Source organism: Nyctereutes procyonoides, unplaced genomic scaffold (assembly GCF_905146905.1).
Source record: "Nyctereutes procyonoides isolate TBG_1078 unplaced genomic scaffold, NYPRO_anot_genome, whole genome shotgun sequence".
Lineage (NCBI taxonomy): Eukaryota > Metazoa > Chordata > Mammalia > Carnivora > Canidae > Nyctereutes > Nyctereutes procyonoides.
Genome location: NW_026575020.1, coordinates 24,534,154 through 24,560,418, shown reverse-complemented (window position 1 = coordinate 24,560,418; position 26,265 = coordinate 24,534,154). Strand labels below are relative to the sequence as shown.

The 26,265-nt window shown below is 51.1% G+C and overlaps 3 protein-coding genes across 4 annotated transcripts; 2 read left to right on the top strand and 1 right to left on the bottom strand.

The window, feature by feature from the left end:
* The first annotated feature begins 45 nt into the window (after positions 1–45).
* On the top strand, positions 46–9,233 carry POLDIP2 (DNA polymerase delta interacting protein 2). Its single transcript, XM_055327883.1, has 11 exons — positions 46–270; positions 1,611–1,692; positions 2,947–3,044; positions 3,953–4,049; positions 4,204–4,279; positions 4,695–4,802; positions 5,242–5,378; positions 6,164–6,190; positions 6,428–6,553; positions 7,559–7,638; positions 8,186–9,233. The coding sequence occupies exons 1-11, from the start codon at positions 110–112 to the stop codon at positions 8,298–8,300; spliced, it is 1,107 nt and encodes a 368-aa protein (XP_055183858.1). The 5' UTR covers positions 46–109; the 3' UTR covers positions 8,301–9,233.
* A 166-nt stretch (positions 9,234–9,399) lies between these two features.
* TNFAIP1 (TNF alpha induced protein 1) lies at positions 9,400–19,310 on the bottom strand. Its single transcript, XM_055327894.1, has 7 exons — positions 19,188–19,310; positions 16,051–16,368; positions 15,083–15,252; positions 14,580–14,669; positions 14,451–14,503; positions 13,444–13,639; positions 9,400–11,991 (listed from the first exon to the last, which is right to left on the bottom strand). Exons 2-7 carry the CDS (start codon positions 16,253–16,255, stop codon positions 11,755–11,757), a joined length of 951 nt encoding a protein of 316 aa, XP_055183869.1. The 5' UTR covers positions 16,256–16,368; positions 19,188–19,310; the 3' UTR covers positions 9,400–11,754.
* Positions 19,311–19,527: 217 nt separating this feature from the next.
* On the top strand, positions 19,528–26,218 carry IFT20 (intraflagellar transport 20). 2 transcript variants are annotated; one of them, XM_055327540.1, is made up of 6 exons: positions 19,529–19,674; positions 22,914–23,144; positions 23,307–23,435; positions 24,567–24,652; positions 25,207–25,310; positions 25,790–26,218. In XM_055327540.1, exons 3-6 carry the CDS (start codon positions 23,309–23,311, stop codon positions 25,869–25,871), a joined length of 399 nt encoding a protein of 132 aa, XP_055183515.1. In that variant the 5' UTR covers positions 19,529–19,674; positions 22,914–23,144; positions 23,307–23,308; the 3' UTR covers positions 25,872–26,218. The 2 variants fall into 2 exon arrangements, with proteins under 2 accessions (XP_055183510.1, XP_055183515.1); XM_055327535.1 differs by lacking the exon at positions 22,914–23,144 and having other exon boundaries at positions 19,528–19,674.
* Positions 26,219–26,265: the final 47 nt, after the last annotated feature.

The following is a 26,265-nucleotide window of genomic DNA, read 5'->3' as shown; positions in this document are numbered from 1 at the left end:
GGGGCCGAGGGGGCGGGGACGCGGCGCGGGGCAGTGTGGGGCGGGGGCAGAACGCCCGCGGCCGCGGCCTGGGCCCAGTGTCGGCCGCCGAGCGGGCGCTCCCCGGGACATGGCGGGCTGCGTGGCCCGGCGGGCCCTGGCCGTGGGCAGCCGCTGGTGGGCCCGCTCGCTAACCGGGGCTCGGGGGCCGAGGCCACTCTGTGTGGCAGGTGGAGCTGGGGCCTTCCCGCCAGCGGCGACAGCGACGACGCGGAGGCACCTCTCGTCCCGGTGAGGGACTGAGCGCGGGGCCCGTCCCTGGAGCCCGGGGAGCGTGTTCCGGCCCGCGAGGAGGCCGGGAGGCTCGGCCGGCCGAGGGTGACTGGGGTGCGACCCGGGAGAGGGTCCCGGCCGGCAGCCGACCCGCCCTGCCTGGGACGTGCGCCAGGAACAGAGAAGGGAGCGCGGCCCAGAGCCCCGGGTTACGCCGGGCTGGCCCTGAGCGGGAGCTAGTAACCTCCCAGAGCGAATCCTGCCTCCCCAGATGGGGATCTCGAGCGCTGTTGCTAGTGGGCAGCCTTTTAATTAAACTTTAGGGCTCCGACATGAACCCCAGCCCCGGGTTAGGACAAGGCCTCCCTCAGAAAGATGCTCGAAGTGGGAAACAGGACTTTTAGGAGGGCCCTGCGTAGGGCCCAGGTTTCAGCTGACCTTGGGGAGGCTGGTTCTTAGTGTGTGACCTGGGGAGGGGGCTTGAGGTCACGGGGATGATGTGAGCATGGTCTCTAGCGATGGGACAGGCAGGTCAAACGGCCTGGAGGATCAAGTGAGAGGGAGCATAAGGTTCACGTCTCCACAAGGCTAAGAATAGCAGACCTTGGAAGGACCCCTAGAAAGAGCAGCCCTGTCCAGAGAGACCACTGAGAGAACTGACCTTTTTTTGGGGGGGGGGGGCTGAAATTAGACACTGGTGTTGGGGAAAGATGGATGATAAGTATTTGCACCTTAAGACCCGAGGGAAATTTGATGTAAATCTGAACAAAAACTAGATTGAAAGACTACTAGGTGCAATGCGGGGAGTGCAGTAGGACGTATGGTGATGATGGTTAAGCCCTTCAAGGGCAGGGTGAAGGCTGCAGTTTCTGGGCATAGACAGAGATGGAATTAGAACAAATGTTTTACACACTTGGCTCTGAGGGGGAACACAGGCTCATCAGACGCAGGTATTGCTCCCAGAGAACCTACGGTCTCTAGTTGAGATGAGACATGGGCACAAATAACAAATGCAAGGTGGGAAGGGCAGGAAAGAAACCGGCAAGAGGTACAAATAAGCAGGGTGCGAGGGCATGATATGAGGAATGCTGAGAGTGAAGAGAGAACAAAGTGATGTGGGAGCCGTCAGACATAACACAGAAACCGAGGCAGGGCCTGTGGCTAGATCTCAAAGAGGAAAAGACGGGATCTGGAGTGGTGGTTTGGCAGGACCCTTCCCTGCTTCACCTGCCCCACGGCTTGGGCCTTTCTCTGCTGTCACTGCCTGGCCCCTCGGTATCCTAGTAGCTTTTTCTGATGGGCTAGGTACCATTACCTCCTCAGCCTTTCAGTTGCTTGTTCTTTTCCTTCCTAACCAGAAACCGACCAGAGGGCAAAGTTTTGGAGACGGTTGGTGTATTTGAGGTGCCAAAACAGAATGGAAAATATGAGACCGGGCAGGTGAGTGCTGGGCTGGGTCATTTTTCATTTTCAGGATATGCCCTGCATCTTGAAAGGGTCAGCTTCGGTCATAGGCTCGAATGTTACAGTTTTCTGCCTTGGTGTTCAGTGCCAGACCAGAATCACAGATTTTTTAAGATGGGGTTTCTGTTTTCCTGGATCTGAATCCTTTTCATGTATCAAAGGGTTCTCCTTCTAAGTTAGCGTGGACAGAGATAATTTGAACCAAAGGAAGGAGAGAGCCAGATTGTTGAATCCTATAATTTAGTGGAAGGTGGGAAGCCAGTGAAGGGAGCTTTCAGAAAAGCAAAGCTTTGGATGCCTGGGTGGCTCAGTGGTTGTGAGCATCTGCCTTTAGCTCAGGGCGTGGTCCCAGAGTCCCATGATTGAGTTCCACAATGGGCTCCTCACAGGGAGCCTGCTTCTCCCTCTGCCTGTGTCTCTGCCTCTTTCTGTGTATCTCTCATGAGTAAATAAATAAAATCTTTAAAAAAAAAAAAAAAGAAAGAAAGAAAAGCAAACCTTTGGGGGTGACTGGGAGGCTCAAACAGTTAAATGTCCAACTCTAGATTTTGGCTCAGGGCATGATCTCAGGGTCCTGGGACCGAGCCCCACGTCTGACTCTGGGCTAGGTGTGGAGCCTGCTATAGATTGTCTCTCTCCCTTCCCTCTCTCCCTCCCCTTACTCCCTCTCTAAAAATAAAAGAAAGAAAGAAAAAAAGAAAAGCAAACTCTTGATTCTTTGTCATAGTTGAACTGATTGCAGTGTAATATAAGCTGTGGGTGTGAGATTCTTGTTTTCCTATCAGCTTTGTGCGAGATCCACTAAAATAGATTTAGGCCCCTTGTAAGTAAGGACTTTTTGTTTACTCAACTTCCCGCTTGAATGCCTGCAACGGACCAGGTGTTGTGCATTGAACTTGACTCAGAAAGCAATGCCTTCGTAGAGCTGGCAGTCTAGAGAGGAAGTCTAGATGGAGTCTGTGGCTAAGCATGATGCTAAGTGGAGGGGAGGTCAGGGAAGGCTTCCTAGAGCTCTAAGCTATGGTCTAAAGGATCAGTAGAAGTCAGCCAGGTAAAGAGGAGGTAAGAGTGTCCTGAAGCTGGTGAGGGTAGATCACAGAGTTCAAGGGAAAGATTGGCAAGATCTTGTGCTGGGATTGTAGCCACCTGTGCCGCTTAGTAGTCTGAGTCCCACCTGGAAGGACTTGTGGACGTGGACTGCTTCCTCACTGAGGCTCTCTTTCCTCCTAGCTCTTCCTTCATAGTGTTTTTGGCTACCGAGGTGTCGTCCTGTTTCCCTGGCAGGCCAGACTATATGACCGGGATGTGGCTTCTGCAGCTCCAGAGAAGTAAGTACCCCTGTCATTGCACCTCGCAATACCCCCAGGAGGAGGCCTGACTCATGGTCAACATACATAATTGGGGTCCCTGGGGTGAATTCAACATTCTCCTGGGCCATGGAAATAGTCCCAGAGTACTTCCCTGACACCATGGAGATAAAAGTGCTGAGTGCCAGGGACAGTCTTAAGTCAGAGGGTCCCTGTAGGCCTCCCCAGGATGCTTTCCCAAGCTGTTTTCTATTTGCATTATAAGTCACCCAAAAAGCATTGAGGGACTAATTTTCTTGATTTTTTTGTTGTTCAGTTATAACCTTTCTTTCGATTTCTTACACAAGTACATTAAAAAAGAAAAGGCCGGGGCAGCCCCGGTGGCTCAGCGGTTTAGTGCCACCTTCAGCCCAGGGCCTGACCCTGGAGACCCAGGATCGAGTCCCACGTTGGGCTCCCTGCATGGAGCCTGCTTCTCCCTCTGCCTGTGTCTCTGCCTCTCTCTCTTTCTGTGTCTCTCATGAATAAATAAATAAAATCCCTTTAAAAAAAAAGAAAGGCCTAGTTTCATTAAGTAATCATAGACATCTCCATGGATGTTTGAAGAGTGGGGTGCTTGGGGCTCCATGGATGGAGCCAAGGCCAAGGGCAATTTGACTTTCTCAGCATGGTCCCCTTCTTCCAAGAAGCAGCCAGCGAGTAAGACAAATGGTGACTTTGAGCCATGGGCCCTCCGCATTCCCTTATTGGCCTCTGGTTGGGGAGGGGCTGAGCCTGGGTGTTGCTGAGCAGATACCCAGCTGCTGCTGAAACCCCTTCAGAGCCGGCATTAACTAGTCTGTTGGGGGTAAGGAGGTGGTAGGGAGCGAGGGCAGGCACTACTTCTGTTTCTCTTGGGGTGATATTGGGCTTCTTCTCTTACCCTGTAGAGCAGAGAATCCTGCTGGCCATGGTTCTAAGGAGGTGAAAGGCAAAACTCACACTTACTATCAGGTGCTGATTGATGCCCGAGACTGTCCACATATAGTAAGTAAGCAAGATGGCTGGGCCGGGGGTTTCTCTCCATGGGAAAGGTCTGAACAGAGAGAGGGAGGATGGTCCCAGAGAGCCTGGATCAGCACTGGGCCCACATTCTCAGGACTGGATAGTGACTAAGAAAATCTCTGACTTCTTGCCTTAGTCTCAGAGATCTCAGACAGAAGCTGTGACTTTCTTGGCTAACCATGATGACAGCCGGGCCCTTTACGCCATTCCAGGTGAGTAGTGAGCATCTGAATATGCCTATTGATGAGAGGTCTGGTGGGTCTCAATGAGAAGATTCTGATGCCTCTAATCTGCTAGGAGGGATGAGACAAGCTGAGAGTGATGGTACCAGGCTCATCCAACCTTGAGACAAGGCCAGGAATTGTGTTTCTTTTTCTTTCTTTTTAAAGATTTATCCATCATTTATGATAGACATAGGCAGAGACACAGACAGAGGGAGAAGCAGGCTCCACGCCGGGAGCCCGATGCGGGACCCCATCCTGGGACTCCAGGATCGCGCCCTGGGCCAAAGGCAGGCGCTAAACCGCTGAGCCACCCAGGGATCCCCCTGGAATTGTGTTTCTTCTCAGCCTTGTTCCTCCCTTTTTCCTGTATGAGTTTCACTGCCTCTTTTCCTCCCTGTGCCAGGCCTGGACTATGTCAGCCATGAAGACATCCTCCCCTATACCTCTACCGATCAGGTTCCCATCCAGCATGAGCTGTTTGAAAGATTTCTTCTGTATGACCAGACAAAAGGTGAGTTCTCAAGAAGGGAAGCTGGAGCAAGAGGGCCCTTTCTTCAAAGATAGTGTTATAGAAGTAACTTCAAAGCTCCCTATCCACAACCTTATTCGACGTCCCATTAGACCTATTGGGTGGGTGGCTGTTATCTCTTCCTCATAGACATGGAAGCTAAGGCTCAGGGATGATAAGAAGGGACTCAACCCTGCAAGGTCAGGGTTACAATAGGGTCAGAAAACCTGAGCTCCTCACTCCTAGCCCATTTCTCTTCCTAGGATGTCACATAACTCCTCAGGGCTTATTCTTGGTGGCCTCGTGCCTTCTTCCAGACTGTGCATTTGCTTCATGTTTGGGTCCCTCGTTTCCCCAGCCAGCCCTGGGGAGTGTTCTCTAGGAGGGGCAGTTGGAGAACCCCTGGGATTGGGCCTGACTGATTAGTCCTTTCTTGCCTCAGCACCCCCTTTTGTGGCCCGGGAGACACTACGGGCCTGGCAAGAGAAGAACCACCCCTGGCTGGAGCTCTCTGATGTTCACCGGGAGACAACAGAGAACATTCGTGTCACTGTCATCCCCTTCTACATGGGCATGAGGGTGTGTACCTGGCCTGGGCCCCTTCCCCCAGGGGTAGGCCCCCAGGTTTTCTGTGCTGTTCCCAGTGTGACTGCTGGAGTGGGTTCCAGATTTAAACTGTGTGTCCCGTGGTTCTTCCCAGGGCTACACATAAGGGGCAGACACTGGGACCTAGAGCAGCAGGTAAATCCTCAAGTTCTGGGATGGAGTCCTCCAGGCTGACTCTTCCTTCTGTTCTGGTTCAGGGGATTCCTGTTTATGAAGAGTATACACATACTTGTTTAAATCTCTATAGGCTGATCTTCACACTTTATATGCATTAGTCAGATGTTTATTGAACTATTTCTTGCCTGGCTGTGAGCTTCAAATAAAAATGAAACCGTGTCCCTGCCTTACAGGAGCTCATGGTAGTGGGAGAGGTTACCACATCAAGTATTGTCATGGTGTTGGGCTATGGAAGGGCCGATGAGGAGGGCAGTGGCCTGGGCCAGCAGTGATTACAGGAGTTGGGGGCAGCAGCTAGCTGGATGACTGGGGAGAAAGGGAAGGGCCTTGTGGCTTACTTCCATTGGCACCCAGCTCTGTTGGTGATCTTGATAGGATAAGGAGGAGGGAGGCCAGGGATGAGGCCAGGGGAGGCTGTCTTCTCTTGGGTTTGTTGGCTGTAGTCCACTCTCCATCCCACACATAACAGCATTGTTCTGTCTCTGTAACCTTCCTGGAACACACCTACTCAGTTGGAGAACTATTGATTAGAACAGACGTTTCTGCCCTCTGGGACTTAAATTCTTTGTGTTTTTCCCCAGGAAGCCCAGAATTCCCATGTCTACTGGGTGAGTGTGTGCCTGGAGGGATAGGATCGGGGGTACAGGTTAGGAGGGTGGTGGCGGGGGGGGGGGGGGGGGGGGGGGGGGGGTTGGAGTTGGAATTTGCCTCTGGCGCAGGGTGAGGGGGTGGGGCTGTGCACTGCAGGTTGTTTGTCTTTGTTGCCTTTTGCTTTCCTAGAATACTGGGTGGGGTGCCCCAGGTGTTCTTTTTCAGCTGTGAACTCTCTCCTCCACTCCCCACAGTGGCGCTACTGTATCCGCTTAGAGAACCTCGATAGTGATGTGGTGCAGCTCCGGGAGCGACACTGGAGGATATTCAGTTTATCTGGCACCTTGGAGACAGTGAGAGGCCGAGGAGTGGTGGGCAGGGTAAGCATCATCAGGCCAATAATGCCTACTTTCTGTTCCTTCCCAGCAGGCCTGGGGGCTGAGTGCCTGCTCTCCTCCTCTGTGGCTAGGGACAGAGGCAGTGTGTGAATGTGTTGGGCTGTTTTGGGTGACACCTTACAACACCACCGTGAGAGAGTTTTCTTACTACCTGATTCACAGATGAAGAGAGAGGTTGTGAAGTGAATAACTGGCCCATGGTTGTGTGGCTGGTAGTGGAAGGACCTGGATTTGAATCCAAGGGAGTCTGACATCAAAGCTTATGTAGAGGTCTTATTGCCAGCACAGAGCCTTACTAAAAATATCCCCACTCATCCCATTGCTTCTGGTTGTCATTCTTCTGCCTCTTTACATACTTGCATCCTCTGCTAGTCCACAGAGATCTGATTTTGCAAATCTTGCACTACCCAACTCTGTCTCTTGTGAAATAAAGTCACAAGAAATGGCCAGGGGCCACATTTAACATCCATTTTTCCATGTTAGCAGGGAGTTGGGAAGCAGGGTGGGATATTGAGAATAGGGCTTTGGAGTGAGATAGTCTGGTTTTGAATGCCAGCTATGTGTGGTTTACTCACCACATAACTTTGGGCCAGTTTAACCAACAATCTCAGTTTTTTTCCTGATAAAATGGGGGTCACACCTATTACCTCGTAATTACTAGGAGGTTTAAGTCAGCAGAGGTTACAGAGCACCACCGTGGTGCCTGGCATCTAGGCACTCAGTGAATGGACTCTGGAAGGGGTATTTACAGAGGAGGTCCTATGCCTAGCATCTTTGCCCCATGCCCACAGATGTTAAGTCTGAGGTTCTCTTTCCCAGAATCAGAATAAAAGGCCCAGGTCAACGGCTATGCCGTGGGAGGTGGTACTGGCAGGCAGTCACTGTGGGAGGCCTAAGGGGCATCCTCCTGATGCTCTGGCAGTCAGCATGTGGCCTGGGGTACAGGGAGCTTGTCTGGCCATACCGATTTTGCCTGAACCCTTACAGGAACCAGTGTTATCCAAGGAGCAGCCTGCATTCCAGTACAGCAGCCACGTCTCCCTGCAGGCTTCCAGCGGGCACATGTGGTAAGTGAGTACGGGCAGGGGACAGGGCTACCTCCACCCCGCAGACACAGCCGCAGGTCAGAAAAGTGAGAGCTTGTAGTTTGTGGTTAATTCAGGGCCAGGTTACATCTTGAGATGCAGCCTTATTTGCTCTTGATTGTTGCATGGGACTTGTCTAATTTTTTTCTGTTTTCTAGTTCCCTGTAATTTCATGGACTGAGGACTTAGGCCTAAGAGGTCTGGTGGTTTGATGCTGCACTGAGTTGCCCATGGAGTTGTTTTTTTTCCCGGTGGTTCACTCTTTAACCTGATAGTATAGTTGGGTAGCTTATGAAGTATGCATCTAAGGGCCAGAATCAGGACAGCTGCGTTTCTTCTTTTCATGTAGGGCCAGAAAGGGCTCTTAGGTTTCTGGACCAGCGTTATTCTGACATGAGCTGGGCCAAAGAGAGCCCGTCCTGCCTCATCCACTGTGTTCAGTTCTGGAGCTGAGGGCCTGTGGCTCTCAAGAGCCTCAGTAAGGCCTCAGCCCTCGCTCCCTCTAACCCAGCTTCTCTCTAACCCACAGGGGCACATTCCGCTTTGAGAGGCCTGATGGTTCCCACTTTGATGTCCGGATCCCTCCCTTCTCCCTGGAAAGCAATAAAGATGAGAAAACACCACCTTCAGGCCTTCACTGGTAGGCCAGCTGAGGCCTGAGTGCCTAGGCTCAGCCCCTGAAGAACAGCTCTCATCCCACAATTGCTGCAGAACTCTCTCTCCACCATGGGCCACAGTGGGTCTTTTTATCATTTGAGCCATTTGATTGTGGGGTTCTTTTTCAGTGCGTGGGTGTAATCGTTTTCTCCAGAAGACCTGTGTAGGACTCCTCCAAGGCTGGCCTCCCCTGTAAGCCCTGGCTACACTGTGTTCCAGTAAAGCTTTCCACCAGGAATTCTATGTTCAGCTGCCACAGGCCTGGGGTTTCCTGGCCTGTCACACAAGTTGTTTGGAATATGAGGTTTGGTCAATAAACCAGTGCACACTTGGCCACCCTCGCCATTTCTGCCGGGGTCTCAGGCTCCCCTTTTGGTGTAGTTGGGGCCCTTGGTTGCTTTCCTTTGCTGTCTTTCCAGGAAACTGCCCCATCTACTAGAGTATGTATCTGTTTCTTTCTCTCCTGAGGCTGGGGCTTGGCTGGATGTCTCCTGGGGTCATCATGCCTCTCAGCCAGTGGGTTGGGGGCTAGACTGGACTCGTTCTTTATCCTCTGCTAAGTGCAGAGCAGGAGGCCAGCAGCAGGCTCAGGCTCTCAGCACTGGCTAACCATTGACATCGTCGGCCTCACTGGGCCTGGGAAGGAGTGAGGCAAGCCCTTCAAGTTCCCTGGAATAGCTTGCCAGCCCTGAGCCTTCAGGCCTCCACACCGCAAATACAGAAACTCAGCCAAGGAGCTTTAGTTACGTAAGGACGGTGACTGAGCCAAGCTACTTTCTGAGCTGCTTGCAGATCTCCAAGAGCCAGAGATGAAATGTGCTGCATTTTCCCGAGTCTTAGGATTCCTGCTTCCCTACTACCATAGTGATTGTTAAAGAGGTCCTTTTATTCTTAATATTAAATCTCAGTTCCAGCCCTCATTAGTGTCGTCCTTAATCCTCCACCAGGGGGAGCCCGGGTTGCAGGGCAACTGAGTGCAATAGGATTTATGATTCTGGGAGAACACAAGGTGGTGAATGGGAAATCCAACTGTGTCCATAGCAGTGAGCTGACCCAGCTCTAATCACTGCAAGCACGACTCTGTACTACCGCAGTGTAACACAATTTTATTAGAAATTAGTGTTTGTTTCCATCACCTGTGGTGAGCAACAAAGGATTACAGTTAAGTGGCAAAGAAGTTCTCTCGGCAGGAGTTGGGCCATCCTTTAGGCGACGTGGGTGATATAAGAATAAAACCCATGTGATGAACAGCAGGCTTCTAGTTTTCTCAGAAACCGACAAAGTTTGACCTTCATCCACGCTTTTTGTTTGGCCCGCCCCCCCCCCCCCCAATTGAAAAATTCACACAGCCAAGAGCTGCTTTCCGAATGGGGCTGAGAGGCACAAAGAAAATTCCCCAAACCCATATGCCACAAAGTCTGAGTAAAGAAGTTAAGATTACATCAGTGGTTGCAATGTTAGTATTTTTCTTAAGACCAGGGAGATACTTTGATCAGTCCAGGATTACTGTGCTTTCTCAGGAAGAAAGACTAATCACCACTGAGACAGCTGAGGATCTAAATGTCAAAGCTGCAAAGAGGCTGCAGGGCAGGGGAGGTCAAAGGACAGGCATTAAAATACCTCAGTGGGGAGCCAGGGCTTTGAGCAGGCCTCAGGAGGGAGGGCTGGAGGGCTAGAGAGCCAGGGCTGAGGAAATAGACCCTCAGCCTGGGCCAGGAGCATTCCAGTCTCTGTGGGAAAGCTACAAAGCCAAAGTCGGAATCTGGCCAAAGAAATGGATTTGTCTTCATCTTATTACTCCAGTGAGGGCTGGAAGAAGTGTTTGGAGCTGATGAGCAGGGTGCCTCACCTGAAAGTCTACATATTCAAGGCTGTGACAAGCATAAAATGCCAGGTTAGTCATGGTTCCCTTGCCCCATCATGTCATTTCAGGTCCTTGTGGGTGTCTGAACCATGGCTGGCATTTGCCCAGAGGCTCCAGTGGGTCAGCCACAAGCAGGCCACTTAGCTATAGTGGCCATAGTCAGGAGAGGGCCCTGATAACCTGTGCTCCTGCCCGGTGGCTACCACTCAGTGGCTATGGGGTCTTGCTAGGCTGGCTGAGCAGCTCTCTCCCTGATGGCATTCCTTTGGAAAATAATTCAGGTAAGGGCCAAGCCAAACAGAAGATTGTGAAAAAAAGCCCCCAAGGAGGAACTTGCTCCTTTGCCCAAGAGCTGGGGCTCAGCAGCTCCGTGGCCACATGACCCATGACCCAGCCTTTCAAAGGACTTAGGCTGCTCACATCACCCTGGGTTCAGACCCAAGGCTGGGCAGAACCACCATCCCAGCCAGGACACAAAACCAATAGTAGGGGGCGGGCAGGAGGTAACTAGCCAATGGCCAAGCACATGCCACTTCTGCACAGGGCTGCTGGGAATGCAGAGCTCGGGTTCCCCATCCTCGGCTGGTGGGCATCAAGCGCAGTACCCACAGGCTCCACAGCTTGCCTTCTGGGCCTCATGCTCCTGGCCCCATCATGGCTCTTTGGCTTTCTAGTAAGTAAAGCAAAGCATGCCTTGGAGCCGAGGGCAAGAGAATAATCTAGCAATCATGTAAGGCCCTAGGAGTCAGTTATATGACCTTAAAGTGTTCTTTCTCGTGAGCATTACGAGGACCACAGTTCCCAGCGTAAATGCCCTTCCTTCCCGTGTGCTATCTGAAACAGCTGCCTGGCCTGCTCAGCAAAGCCAAAGGTAGTTCTTTGTTTTATTGCTTCTCTAGCCCCTCTCAGACTGATTCTGCAGGGAAGAGGGGTTAGAGTCAGAAAAAGATGATGGGGATCAGGGCAGAATACAAATCTCCTGAATAAAAGTACAAAGTGCTTTAAAGAAACCGACCCCAAAGGCATCAAGAAAGGCCAAGAGGGGACCTACCCCTAGAGGGGTAGCACATATACCCAGTCCCCTCATTGTTAGACCTAAAACTATTCATTTCCTAGATAATTTTTTAAAAACCAAAATCATGAAGCCTGTGCTTAAAACACGTCAGGGAAAAAGGAGCCCCACCTTCTGTAAGAAACTGGGCCTCCACAGCACCAGAACGAGCCTGTTCCTCAGAGGCCTCAAGGCAGCCCTTCAGTGGAGCAAAAGGACACTCAGCAAAGGGTCGAGAAGATTGTTCTCATAGGAGGTGGGCAGGTCAGTCCATTTGCCCCAGGGGCAGAAGCAGCTCCCTGTCAGGAAAGGTGAGCAAAGGGTCCAGGATGTGGTCATCGTGAAGTGCTCAGGGAGCAGGGCAAATGAATTTGGTCCCTCTCCTGCTCGGGCCGGGCCCTTTGCCTTTCTGTCATGCCTCTGGGTGCTGGAGCAGAAACCCAGCCAGCGCCAGCGTGGGGGGTGGCCAATGGGGCAGGGTTCCACAGGAGGGGAGACAGGGTGTCCTGACTCCCTGAGGGTCTTGTCAGTCGCGATGGGTAGACTGGTGGCCAAGCTGCCGGTCATCATAAGTGCTATAGCGCTTGACATGGATACGGCGGACCCGGTCCCGCAGTTCAAAGGTCTCCTCATCTTCACTGGGAGAAGCCTGGCTGCGGCTTCGGCTTGTGGCCTCCAATAAGGAGTTGTCAGGGACTCGGGGGGTCTCATACAGTAGGACGTTGAGTGTCTCCTCATAGATTCGGGCCTCTGGGAATTCCACCTGGGATAAGGAAGACAGGAGGACTGAGTGGTGTCTCATCCCAGAAAGGCAGCAACCTGTCAGGGCCCATGACTCTGCTGGCTCTAGGAGTTCCTCATAGAGCTTTCTGTTTCATGAGGGAGGGGAGGGCTCTCTGAAGGAGACTTGAGGAGCTGTACTCTGTGGCCATAAGCATGCCACAGGGCCCATGCCCCATGCCCCACGCCCCACCTGATCCCAGACTGATGAACTACTACGTGCGGAGCTTAGGGCCTTGGCTCTGTGGTCAGACCTGGGCTTAAGTACAGCTCCACCCCTTACTAGCTGTGGGACCTTGGGCTTAGCCTTGCTATGCCTCAGTTTCCACCTGTGTAAAATCAGGGCTAGTATCTACTTCAGAGAGCTGTTGTGAACATTACATGAAAGACAGATAGGTGCCTGAATTCTGGCCTACCTTGAGCTTCCGCTCCCTCATCTGTCAATGGGGACAATGCTCTAGCCCTGCCTGTCTCACAGGTGGGGTGTGAGGAGTCAAAAAGTTTATGAAAAAGAAAACACTAAGGAAGGTGACAGGTGCTGCTGTCACTTCTGCAGTGTAACTGCCCGCATGAGACCTGTCCCTGAATCCTGACTCTGTTGATACGGATACACGGGAGTCCCCACCCACAAAACAACAGAAGGAAGCAGAGCCACCTCCCATAAGCTGTCCTACCCCAACCCTCAGACTGCCCAGCTCGAGGCATTTCAGGGGCCTGGGGGCTGAGCATGTGCTATACAAGCTTGGCTGCTTCAAGCCCCTCACACGCAACTCTCCCGAGTGAGCTGCCCTTCTAGCCCAGCAAAGGCCTTTGCTGCCTCCATTATACACACAGCGGACAGCTTCTCTTTGGGAAGGACCTGACTGCTCGCAGTCTGGGAGGTCAGGGTTTGCTGAGTTTGTGTTAACTATCACCTGTCAAACCCCTCACATGTACCTGGCGCGGTGTTATTAACTGCAGAGGTTAAGCTGATTGACCAGGAACACCCAACTGGCAGGAGCCAAAGAGATCAGACCCTGCACTGTTGCTCCTAGGAAGCACGTCATTTCCCTAATAGTTTCATTAACTGGATACCATCATGCCCATGTTTGCAGGTGAGGAAATTGAGGCCCAGATGGTTTAAATGGCTTGGACAAAGTCAGAAAACTGGTAAATGGTAGAACCAGAATTCAGACCTGAATTGGGCCAGCTCCAAAGACCCAGTCCTTTCCACTGCACCACACTGTTCCTTGCTGGTCAACAGCCCCACCTCTCAGCTGACAAAGGATTCCCAAGCCATTCCCCGAACTCCTTGAACTGGCTTTGTCCTTGCCCAGCACCATCATGTGAATCTGGGGAAAACAGTAAACCGAATGCCCTTTCACTCCCTATGGTAAAAGGCACAGCTGGGGCTACACTGGGATGTCCCGACCTGCACAGAGGGAAGCCCCCACACCTTGGTCTGCTTCTTCTCCGTGGCATACACAATGGAGGTGCAGCACACCTCTGCCAGCTTGCGACCCTGGCCGTAGAAGGACCAGCAGCAGATCTCATCGCCAATGACGTCCTTGATGAAGAGCACGCGGCCGTTGAAGCGCAGGGAGAGCTTGTCAAACAGCTCGATGTTTTTCAGCAAGTGGTCGTCGGAGTTGCTGAAAAACCCATGAAGGCCAGCAGGCCTGGGAGTGAGGTTCCAGCACGAGGGAGGGTGCTAGCTGGGTGCCTCCCTCCCTCCTCCTCCCTGTCATGCAGAACTGAGGAAAAGTTGAGATGCCAGAGGGGGCAGGAAGAAGGGTTGCAGGCACCCTCTGGGTTTGGGGGCCTGTGAGGAAGAGGAGGGGAGTTGGTTTGAAGTTAAAGCAGAGAGAACTGAGGGAGGGAGGTCTCCTTTCATTAGGCTCCAAAGGAAGAGAAGTAGCAAGAGGATTTGTTCCCTTGCTGTAGGGCGGATGCTGGCTACATGTCTGTCCCCGGGGACTCACTGAGCCTGCGGCCTTCGGCATATAGCTGTGGCTAGCTCAGAGGACACTGGCGGGCAAGGGAGAAACTGGCCCAGCTCAAGCATGAACGCTGGCTTAGGAGGAGTCCTAGCCATGGGCTTCCCGGTGTCCCTCCTCCACCTCATAAGATAATGCTGGGAAAACACCTGGCACGCCGCCTGACAGGACATGTTGGGTGGGGGTGGGGTGGAATGGGGGGGTGTTGTGTGTGTGTGTTCCGATTTGTTCTCATCTATGTCACAGCCAGGGCCCTGGAGCAAGTTCCAAATGCCTCTGCCCTAATTTCCCTTCTCTCTCTGTTCTTCCTGCCTGAGACCTAGACCCTTGTCAATGGTGCCAGGAGTGCAGGTGGCTTCTCTTGGGTGAGCTGCCCTGTCGCTGGCTGCCTAGCCCTTCTAGCTCCTTCTTCAGCCCTTCCCCAAGCCCGGCCCCCAAGCCCTCAGCCCCCAGATGCCCACCCTACCTGGTATAAGAATATTTGTTGTTGCTTCTATTGTACAGCAGCTTCACCACGGGCTGGGAGGGAGGAGAGCATGAGGGCCAGGCCAGGGTCCCATCCTCCCCTGCCCGTAGCCCTCAGAGGTCCCAGTACCTTGGTGGAGGATTCGATGAGCCTCTCTTCCTCTTTCAGGGACGTGATGATGGGGATGTTGCACACAGGCTGGTAGGAGTCCTTCTTGTCCTGGGGGACACACACAGCTGAGAACCTTTTTTGAGATCGCCTACTTGCCAGGCCAAGCCAGGCTTTCCCCAGGAGCTGTCAGACCCCTCTGTCAAAGCTACCCTCTGCTTGTTGAGGCACCTGGTAATAAAAACTGCCAGCTGGCAAGCGGAACCCCATTTCCAGAAAACCTAAAATCCGGATATCACGACACAGAAACTGGAAGCTGGGCATAGTCATACTGTCTGAGTCCATCACCGTACAAACTGACTGGCTGCCAGTGTCCCTGGCCTGGCCAACAGCTGGTGTACCTAACTAGGTTTGGACTCACCAACCATATCTGTCACGCGACCTTTCAGGAATTGGACCTTTATGTCGCTAAGGGTGGCACCAACTCCCAACCTCCTCAACCTAACCCCGTTTTATTCCCATACCTGCAGAGCAGTCTGGCACATGTTCACCAGCCCCTGAATGAGGTAATACTTTGCTTCAGCCATCAGTTCCTTGATTTCTTGCCGGTTTTGTGGGAGGATGATGGTGTCATCTCGGAGGTAATTCAGAATGGTGCCGAAGTGCTTTCCACATCGGTCTATGAGGATCCAACCTAGGGATTCAGACAGCCCCGGACAGTTACTCTTTGCTCCCAGATACCAAGCAGCAGGCAAAGGCCACTTGACGAGCCTGGTGGCAGGGGGTAAGCAGCATATAAGCATAGAGCCCATGGCACAGGGTAACAGAAGTGGGCACACCACCTCTTAGGTCTGTGGCTGTTCTTTTCAACCGAAGATGGCACATACTGTGAAAGGCAGAGGTCCTCCAGCCTCTGTGGCAGCCCAGAGGTCTAAGCTCAGGAGCACTCAGGCCCACCTCCTGGCAACACAGGAACCACCAGGCCCTGCCTACCTTCTGTGCACTGCCCAGTCACTGCAGGGGTGGTTCTTATGAGAATCTAGTCCTCTGTGCATGTTTAAAAAGTATGGATCTGGGATCCCTGGGTGGCACAGTGGTTTGGCACCTGCCTTTGGCCTAGGGCGCGATCCTGGAGACTCGGGATCGAATCCCACATAGGGCTCCCGGTGCATGGAGCCTGCTTCTCCCTCTGCCTATGTCTCTGCCTCTCTCTCTCTCTCTCTCTCTCTCTCTTTCTCTGTGACTATCATAAAAAAAAAAAAAAAGTATGGATCTTCTCCCTGGAAAATGTGGAAGCACACACCATTCTATGTACAACTTCAAAGAATTCTGAAACTCTACCAAGGATTCCAGGTGAAAGAGTCCTGTACCGAGTAATAGGAAAAGAGAATCTGGAGTCTAGATCTGCCAGGCTTAAGCCCTACCCCAAAGCACTTCCTCAGGAACTCTTTCCTTCCCTCCTCAGCTGGCCCAATGAGACCCCGTGCCTCACCTTCTTTGTCAGTCAGCACCTCCATGCGCCCGCTGAACATGGCCTTGAGCATGGTGTCATGCCGGGTTAGGGCCCGCACGGTCGTGTAGTACAGTGAGCCCCCCACATTGAGCTGGACATATTTGTTGCCCAAGCCTCCTCCCTTGAAGCCGCTCAGCTTGGGCTTGGCTCCTGAGGCTGGGCACAGACAGGTATCTCCTGACATCTCCCGCTGCAGGTAGATCACCACACGGCAGGAGGTTGGCTTGGAAGGCTCCGCCGTGGTGGAAGGATCACGAGTAAGTGGCCAGCGGAGGCCAGAGCCTCATACTCTCAGCACTGTAAGCAGGAGACAGGAGAGGAGACAGGAGTTAGCAGTGGAGAGCCCTCAGCTGAGAGGGGACAGGCAGGAACTATGTACTCATTCTCTCCTTGACAAGCAAAAGACTCCCTGGCAGAGGCTAAGGCCCCAGGCAACAGCAAAGGAAGGCATTCCTGCTCCTCTTTATGGTACTGTGAACCAGCACAGTCTTCCAGAGCCTGCCCATCATCTCGCCAGCCTCCTTGAGCCTCGGCACAGGTCAAGGCAGCACAGAGGACAAGTAAACCCTTGGAGCTAGTCTGAGATGGTTTGAGGAGCAGATGGGGCAGCAGAAGTCTTTACCCTGGGGAGCCACATATTTTCTTCCCAAGATTCCTAGGACCCAAGACTTCTGCCAGTGCAGGAGAGTCCCAGGAGCCAGAGGGACAGGATGCACTTCCTTTCTAAAGATTCCAGGCTCCAAAGCAGCCTGCGCCAGTGCTTACTTTGAGCACCACCCACAGTGTGGCTTCAGAAAGTAAAGTAAAAGCAGCTCCAGGAGAGCATGGTATGAGCTGGGGTGGAGGGTACTGGTCAGTGTTCCCGGCAGAGTTACCCAGGTCCCAGCGGTTTCCTCACCTTCACCTCTCTTGATCCCCGCCCTGTCCCAAGTTCCTGAAGCTGTCACCATTTTTCAGGCTAGAACAACTACAGGATGGCTATTTTTACTTCTTTTTCCTGAAAGGACGCCCAGCCCTATCCCTTCCTTTCTTCCCTACCCACAAGGCTGGAAAAGACCAGATGATAAACCTAAAAACAACTTTTAAGTGATTTGGAAACTGAAACACAGAAAGGCATTCACAGGAAGGAGGAGTGAGGAAAGCAGAGGAGGGAAAAGCCAGGTCACCCCTCAGGAGCTAGATTCTATCTATATATACATCTTGGTTTTCTAAGGAATCACTAAAATTCATTCACTGAAAAAAAGAGCAAACATTTGCTGCATGTTTACCATGGTCTAGGTAGTGTGTAGACAATATATACATTACTTCATTTAATTCATTCAGCAGTAAAACAAGATTGAGTGCCTACTATGCTAAGCAGTAGGAACAGAGAGATAGATACCAACCTTACCTTTAAGTAAGCAGTTCCAGAAGGAAAGATGCAATAAATAAACTAGGGATAAGAGAATGACTAGGGAGAAGTACTAAGACGGATGGGGGCACAGGAAGCCCTCTTTGGGAAGGTGACATTCCAGCTGAAGTCTGAAAGAGTGTTCTAAACAGATGGAAGAGTAAGTGCAAAGTTTCTCAGACACAAATTTCAGGAACAGAAAGAAGGCCAAGATGTCCAGTGCTTAGAAAGAAGAGGGTAGTTGGCTTGATGTAAAATCAGGTAATGCACGGGCCAGTTCATATTAGAGAGTTTGCATTTTATATTAATTGCAATGGTAATCGATTGGCAGGTTTTAAGCAGGGGAGTGATAGGTCCTGAGTTATTTGCATTTTGAAAAGATCACTCTGCCTGCCCTGTAGAGAATGGACTGTAATGGTGCACGAGAGCAAGCAGGAAGAGTAAAGGAAGCAGCAGTCTAGGCAACTGATGGACGCCTGGCCTGCAGTGTTGGCAATGCGGACAGAAAAAAAGGTGTGATTGCCTCAGCAGTCATCACAGTATGCAAAAGTTTACTGTTGCACATCACCTCCTGTAAGTGCAATCCAGAAGCAGTGCACTGGCTTCCCCGAGTTTACTGCTCTACTGTCCCAAACAGTGATTAGCACAACGTCATGCACATCTGAAAGTATTTAATCTATTTCAGTTTGTTAGACTGAAATTGTCCCTGAAAAGATTTAGGTAGCCCTCTAGGAAGACTGTCCAAGGAAGGGCCAGAGCGGCTGCTTTCTGAAATGCCAAATTTCTTTGGTGGCTTGTCCAGGAGACTCACTTGCCTCAAGGATGGAGTACGGAGGAGATGAACCTCACCAGCAGATTGTCCAATCCCTAAGTAACACGTGATAGTATGAAATCACCTCACCTTCCCCCACCCACCCCAACGGAGTAAATCCACTCCTTAACAGGTTTTAGCAAGTCCCCTATGCATTTTGAGTCTAGCCCCGATTTCCCCAGGATCAAAGAAAGCAAACATATGTTCTGCCAAAGTAAAGGAACTCAAAGGCTAGGGGGTGGCCAACAGAGCCTACAAAGCAATTGCTTTGAGCCCCTGGATGACGTCAGCTCAGATGCCGACCGCTCAGATTCCTCCCGGGCCAATGGGCTCCAGGAATCTTTGGCAGGTGACGCCCCAGAAAGTAATTCCAGAGAGAATGAAGTTTCCACTGATAGCCTCACTGCAGTTCCTTCCGGACTTTGTGTGTGGGTATTTGGGGATGCCTGGGGCTGAGGGCGTATCCGAGTCTCCCTCAGTGAGGCTAATGGGAACCTAAGCAGAATGAAGGGCAGGACCACAACCACGGCCGTGGAAGAAGGCGGGGTCCTAGAAGACCGACCCATAAGTCCATCACACTCGGTGGGGTGGGTGGGGGGCGGGTGGCCAATCTTGGGTAGAGGAGGCGGATCCAGCAGAAATCCGAGGTGTAAATCTTAGGCTTCGTCCCAAAGGTCTGGAAAGATTAGCGAGACCCAACCTCTCTGTGGTCGGTGGAGTCTTCCCCGGGCCGCACCCCTCCTCACACCGAGAAGCCGACCGATTCTGACATCCACCCCAGTGGAGGACTTGCGCTCTCCACCTCCCCTCCGCCGTCCCACGCCTTCTCCCCAGCCCCGGGTGGGGCTCCTGCTCCTGCTCCAGCCCGCGGCCCGTCCATCCTGTCCCCCAGGGCATCCGCACCCCGCCTCTCACCGTTCCCGGGGGGCACGTCTCCTCTCAGCTGGGTTGCAAGCCGACCCCGTGCCGCCCTGGGCTGTGGCCGCCTGCCCGCCAGCAATCCCGGGCTGTGAGCTCACATCCTCCGCCCGCGGACTCCGCCCTGAGCCGCGGCCCAGCCCCGCCCGCCCCGCAGCCATGCCCAGCACCCAATCACGGGAGAGGGAGGGGCCCCTGGGAGTATTCCGCTGTTAGCGTTCGGCTACTTCCGGCAGCCTTTCCGCCGCAAAGGCCTCTGGATCTTGTAGGCAGCCGTCCCTCCCCGCAGGCCTGTTTCCCAGCAGGCTCTGCGGGTTGGGCGGGGTAAGTACTTCCGCAGTCAGGTAATGACGTTACGGGTAAACGGTAGCCGTGGCAGCGGCTGAGGCCGGCGGGCGAGGCGCCGGCTGCTGCTGCCCGGGGAGAGAGGCTGCCTGCAGGAAACAGCTCGGGCGGTAGCGCGCCGCCGCTACGGGGTTGCCAGGTAGGCAGCGACTCCGGGCCGGGGGACGTGGGCGGACCCGGGGCGACTGAACCTGACAGGCCGAAAGAAACGTGGGGATTCCGCGCGCGTCTTTGCGAGCGGTGTGACACCAGCTGGGGCCTGGAGCTTTGCGTTGATGCTCGCAGCGGCCCTGTGACGAAACCGCGGCCCAGAAGTTCGAGGCGTTTCCGTAGTGTGGACAGCCAGCTCCATCACCCAGGTCTTCCTACCTGTGTGCCCGGCGCCTCTTGCCGACTATCCCGCTAATGGCGCCTGCCGGCGGGGCCGGGAACGGGTCTGGGAGAGCCAGGGAGGCGGAGAGTGTCGCCGCCGCCGTCATCTTCAGGGAGCCCCGCGCGGCTCTGGTGCCCGGTGTTCCTCAGATGCTCAGACACGCACGTGTGGTGGGAGTTGGGAGGGAATCTGATAGTCGGCTGTGAACCCTCTCCCTGCCCTCCTTATCCGGTCTTTTTTTTTTTTAATTTTTATTTATTTATGATAGGCACACAGTGAGAGAGAGAGAGGCAGAGACACAGGCAGAGGGAGAAGCAGGCTCCATGCACCGGGAGCCCGACATGGGATTCGATCCCGGGTCTCCAGGATCGCGCCCTGGGCCAAAGGCAGGCGCCAAACCACTGCGCCACCCAGGGATCCCTCCTTATCCGGTCTTATCCGTCTCATTCAACTCTGCCCACCGAACTTAAAAGTTGGCGCTCGAGCCAGATACATGGGAATCTTGCCTGCCTCTTTCCTTCCCTCGTCCCAGACTCCTACATTCAGTCGGTGCTTTACTAATTACATCAGCTTATGTAACATCGCAAATGGGGACGCTTTTCTTCCAAGCCTTGGGTACTGTAATCGCCTTTTCTGTTTCCAGTCATTCATTCCACAGACATTTACTGAGTGCAGGCACCCTGCTAGATGCTAGGGTTACAGTGATGAACAAGGTATGTGTAACCCCACTCTCTTGTTCCCTCCTCCACCCTGGGTCAGAGTGATGGTTCTAAAAGACACATATGTCTGCCTTTCCTGCTGAGAATTTGCTGGCTGCCCACTACCCTTATGATAAAACGCACGTTCATAACTGTGGCTTTCAGAGCCCTCCATGAACGCTCAGGCCTCCTCATCTACACTTACCTCTTTCCACATGCCCCCTTGTTCACTGGGTTTTAGCCTTATGGTTCCTGGAATGCATTACATTTCTTTTAGCCTCAAGATTTTGACACATGCTTTTCCTTCTGCCTGGAATGCCTCCTCCCTGCTTCACTTGGCAAATTTTTGGACATTCTTTAGGTCTCAGCTTAAGTGTCATGTTTTCAGAAGCTTTTGTTGAGACATTCCTTGCCCCATATGAATTCTGTCCTCTTGCTGCAGCTTCATATGGCACCGTGTGCTTTTCCTCATACTGTCCTCACAGTTTGTGGTTGTTTACTGTCTGTCCAGAGATCAGAAACTAAAGCATTTTCTTCACCACTCTGTCTGCAGAGCAGGGACTCAGTAGGTGTTTCTGAAATAAAATATTTAATTTATTTATTCATGAGAGACAGAGGCAGAGATATAGGCAGAGGGAGAAGCAGGCTCCCTGCAGGGGAGCCCGAAGTGGGACTTGATCCCGGGAGCCTGGGATCACGAGCTGAGCTGAAGGCAGATGCTCAACCACTGAGCCACTCAGGCAGGTCCCAGGAAGGCAGATCTTTTTTAAAAAGCCCAATTAATTGAACACCAATAAAAAAATAAATTTATTAAAAAAGAATACACTTATCCTGATGCAGAGAATATAGAATTGTTGAATCTTTATATTGCACACCTGAAATTAATATACTGTGTGTTATATTTTAAAAAAAGCCCAATTAAAAGGAAGCTTGAGATGATTAAAATGTTTCAGATGCTAGCCTATTTCCTTCAGTGGATTCCAGTAGGCCAGAGACTCTGTGTCCCAGTCATACACAATCTATAGACATGTATTAGTTGGCCCACAGTGTTGGATGTGGCTTTTCCTTTAAAGTTTTGAATTCAGTATTTACCTTTAAAAATCAGATTTCAATAAATAAATAAATAAATAAATAAATAAATAAATAAATAAATAAATAAAATAAAAATCAGATTTCATATATAAATCTGGATTTTTGGCTGTCTTGAAAATCAGTTCTGGCAGCCACGGGACACAATTCTCCTATGGTCTACCTGCTCTGGGAAGTTACTCCCATAACAACCCCATGTGGAACAGAACTTCTCTCAGGAAGCTGGAAGGAAAATAGCTAGGGAAGGTGAGAGCAGAGGAAAGTGCTGGTGCAGGGCCAGCAGGTGGTAGCCCTTGGAACACCTGGCGTTTGGGAATTGCCTCCCTTTTTTAATTTGTGTGCATTGGGGACGCCTGGGTGACTCAGTGGTTGGGCATCTGCCGTTGGCTTGGGTGGTGATCCCAGGGTCCCGGGATCAAGTCCCACATCAGGTTCCCCTCAGGAAGCCTGCTTCTCCCTCCGCCTGTGTCTCTGCCTCTCTGTGTCTCTTGTGAATAAATAAAACCTAAATTATATATATTTTGTATTTTGTGTGTGTGTGCCAGGATGAATGTGAGTTTTCAGTGTTTTCTTCCCAGAATGGAGGCATCTTTTGGACCAGGGATGCAGGGTGGCCTGGGAAGGGAAAAGATAAACCTGCCTACAGAAAGAAATCCAGACTCCTTAGCTGGGCAGCACACAGGGTCTTCCTGGTCTGGCTCCAGCCGACTTTTTCAGCTCTGCCCTTCGCACTTTCATCTTTTAGATCTAGCCTGTTTGACTTCACGTTCTTGTCCAGACTGTTTTCTCTGCTTGGAAAGCCTTTCCGTAGCCTCCTCACTTGATACGTTCTTGCTGATATTTCATTCCTTTTTGTGTTTTCTGCTATAGAGAGATGGAACCGACCTTGGTTCTAGTGCAGGCCAGCATGCCGTAGCCTGTGGCATACATTGTGGGTAATGTTCTTATTTCTGGCTTATTTTTTAACTCTGATTTTTAATTCATGCAGATTTCCTCTTTTACTTGCTTTTGGTGTTATGCTAGTACTGTGCTGGAAAAGATCTTTCACGTCTTTTTGGGTACATAATTGGGGATAAATATGCTTATGGCTTCTCAGAATTTAGTTCAAATGTTACTCCCTCACCTTGTTAACTGTTCTGTTCTCCTGCAACAGTGATATTTCTGTAAAAGCACTTAACACAGTATACTTTCTCAGTTTCCATGTCTGTCTTCCTCCAGCTAAACTATGTACTCCTCCCGGGCGGGCACCATGTTGCGCTCATCTTTGTACCCCCAGCATCTAGCAGTGTTGGCATGTAGTAGGCACTCAAGAAATGTGTGTTGAATGAACGATGCCAGTGACAAGCCACCTGGACTTTATTCTTTCCTGACCCTTGCTCCTATGACACTTCCTCCTGGCTGCCACTATCACAGAGCTTCTCTTCTCTAGGGAAGCCGGAAGGGAAACAGGTGAGGCTCAGAGAGATGGAGGCAGAGGGAAGGGGAGCCTTTGGAGGAAAATCTGGGCGTTTTGGCACTGGTGTCTGGGAGTGGGAGTGGGCTTGGGCTGGATGCAGGCATTTCCTAGGGTGGCTGGGAAGTGATCAGGAACTGAGGCTGGTTTCTTCACAGCTATGGCCAAGGACATCCTGGGTGAAGCAGGGCTGCACTTTGATGAACTGAACAAGCTGCGCGTGTTGGACCCTGAGGTCACCCAGCAGACCATAGAGCTCAAGGAGGAGTGCAAGGACTTTGTGGACAGTGAGTGTCACTCAGGGAGACATGGTGCCACTTGGCTTGGAGCTGTTCTGGCTGGGCCCCACTCCCACTCGCAGTTCTTGTCTCTGCCAGAATGGAGCTAGTGGCTCCCTGGAAGTTGTGTCAGGCCTTTGTGAATTCCCAGAAACCAATCGCCTTGTCTCCTTGCTAATGTTCTCATGTAGTCAGACACAGAGCACCAATGAAAACCAATGGTGAAATGGAGAGAGGGTATCTCATCCTTGATTTTTTTTTGCTCAGAAACCTCGAACTTCATGGGGGGCAGAACTGTGGCTGGCTTGGGGCGGGGAAATAGTTATGTATTCATGATTGGATTTCTTGGAGGCTCAACAGACTCAACGAAGTCATTTTTTTTAGCTAGATATCCAGGCAAGCAAGCCCAGTGGCAGTGAATACAGAGCAGCTCTAGCTGAAGCAGGAATTTCTGTTGTTGGTTGAAGAGCAGGGATTTCTGAGCCTTCTGGGCACGCCATAGTCTGTAGAGAGCTCGACTGGTGAAAGGCAGCATGGGCTCCATTGACAGTTTTCTCACTGCATATTGTCCTTTCTTCCTGGGTCCTAGTTCAGTCCTAGTTCAGGATCTCAGTAGAATGAGATCCCACCACACTCAAGGACATTGAAAAAAGCAAATGGGAGATTAGGCACTTAAATGCTTTGAGTTATTAGCTCTGGTCACAGTTGGCAACCCTCCCCCCACCCTCTCCAACCACCATGGATTGAAATCTAGTGCTTTATCTGTGGCTAGGCAGGAGGCTCTGTTCATGTCCTCAGTCAGTCCTACTGTGAACATGGCCCTTTGTGCTTCCCATCACTCCTGGGAAAGCGGGATGGAGTCTATGCAGAGGATGGGCCCAACAGGAGCCTCCTACCTGAGGTTAACAGTCACTGGCTGGCTGGCTCAGTTGGGACTCAAGGTCCAAGTACACCCTGGTCCAGTCCTGGGTACCTGAGCACCCTTCTCTGGATTTAGATCAAGGGCAGAAGACTTTAGGCCAACAGGTACCAAACTATTTTGACACAAGTTAGAAGGGGCAGTTAGCCCTGCCCTCTTGCCACAGGGGAAACACATGGAGAAAATAAAACATTTTTTATTTTCTGTTCTTTCCTTAAAAGAAATTGGCCAGTTTCAGAAAATAGTTGGTGGTTTAATTGAGCTTGTTGACCAACTTGCAAAAGAAGCAGAAAATGAAAAGATGAAGGTAAGATCAGCATGTTTTCTAAATCTTGGCCTGGGACATGGTTCACTGGCTTCTCCTCCTACCATCTTGACTTTTTCTTGGAGGTGGGGTGGGGCCTGTGGGATTTTTATTTATTTATAACAGGATTTTAAGTAACAAGTCCAGTTACCCTCTTACTGAACTCTTACATGCTAGTACACTTTGTTATTCTTTTCTTTAATCTTCACAACACTGAGATAAGTTGGTTTTATGCTTATTTTGTAAGTTGAAGCAATGAAGGCATACGTGGTACCGAGGACTTGGCAAAGGACATAAGGCAAAATGGCACACCAACTGGGCCACTGACCACTTGTGTGCCAGACTCGGGGATACTTGTAGACATGCCCCGGAGACTGCAGCCTGGGTCTCATCAGGCACTTTGGGATCAGTCATTCCTCCTCATTCCCGAAGCTCTGGGACTTGACTGTCTTGCTGGCTGGGCGCTGAGATAGCCAAGTGGCCCTTCCTTGGCCGAGGACTTAATGCTGAAGATGGTATTAATGAAGCCATGACCTTTGATAATACTGTTTTTCTAGGCCATTGGTGCTCGGAACTTGCTCAAATCTATAGCAAAACAAAGAGAAGCCCAACAGCAGCAACTCCAAGCACTAATAGCAGAAAAGAAAATGCAGCTTGAAAGGTAAGAAGTTATGATGTATAAGGCAAGTTCTTTACTCAATTGCAATTCTACTTTTCCTTCGTGATTGGTCACCTCTTACCTTTCATCATCGTCCTCCCAGAATAGTATCTCATTTGTCATCCTGATTTGAAGATTTAAAAAATAAAATTACATTTAATGAGAATAGAAAATTTGTTAGTAAAAAACCACCTCTACTAGTTTGAGAGCTTGAAAGCTCAGATAGCAATTGTCTGCGGAGTTGGCTGGTTCTCTGAAAGGAAAGAACCTCTTGGGCAGGGCTGGAGACTTCTTACGGGTGGCCCTAGGTTGGGCTTTGCCTCTGTTTTTTTTTTTTTTTCCTTTGTTCTTTCTTATCCTAACGTCACTGTGAACTCACACCATGTCTTGACATTGTTCAAAATCAGTTATATTTTTCTGTAGAATTAAATCCGTGGTTGATTTCATCCATTCTTAGGGCTTCTCACAATTTTGTTTTTCAGGTATCGGGTTGAATATGAAGCTTTGTGTAAAGTAGAAGCAGAACAAAATGAATTTATTGACCAATTTATTTTTCAGAAATGAACTGAAAGTTTCATTTTATAGCAGGAGGGTAAAAAAACAAAACCCAAAAAAACCTCTGTGCCGTTCCAGTGACTTGACTAATGACCCACGTTTGTCCTAAGAGATGGTGTGTAAGGAACACAGCATCTCTGAAGGCAGTAAACCAATATGGGGGAGCTTATTGCAGATCGCCACGTGCATTTGCTGGTGAACACCTAGTAGCCATGGTGGTCCAGGCTCTCACTTCTTGGCATTCTTAGCCTGAACTGAGCAGTCTGTACACTCTGATCCTTTTTTCTTTTTCTTTTTTTTTGTAAATTCATATAGCTTTGGAAAGGAAGAGCAATAAATTATTGTTTTCAAATGGCTTGATCTATCTCTTTTCCTGGTGCCCTTGAAATGTATATTTAACACC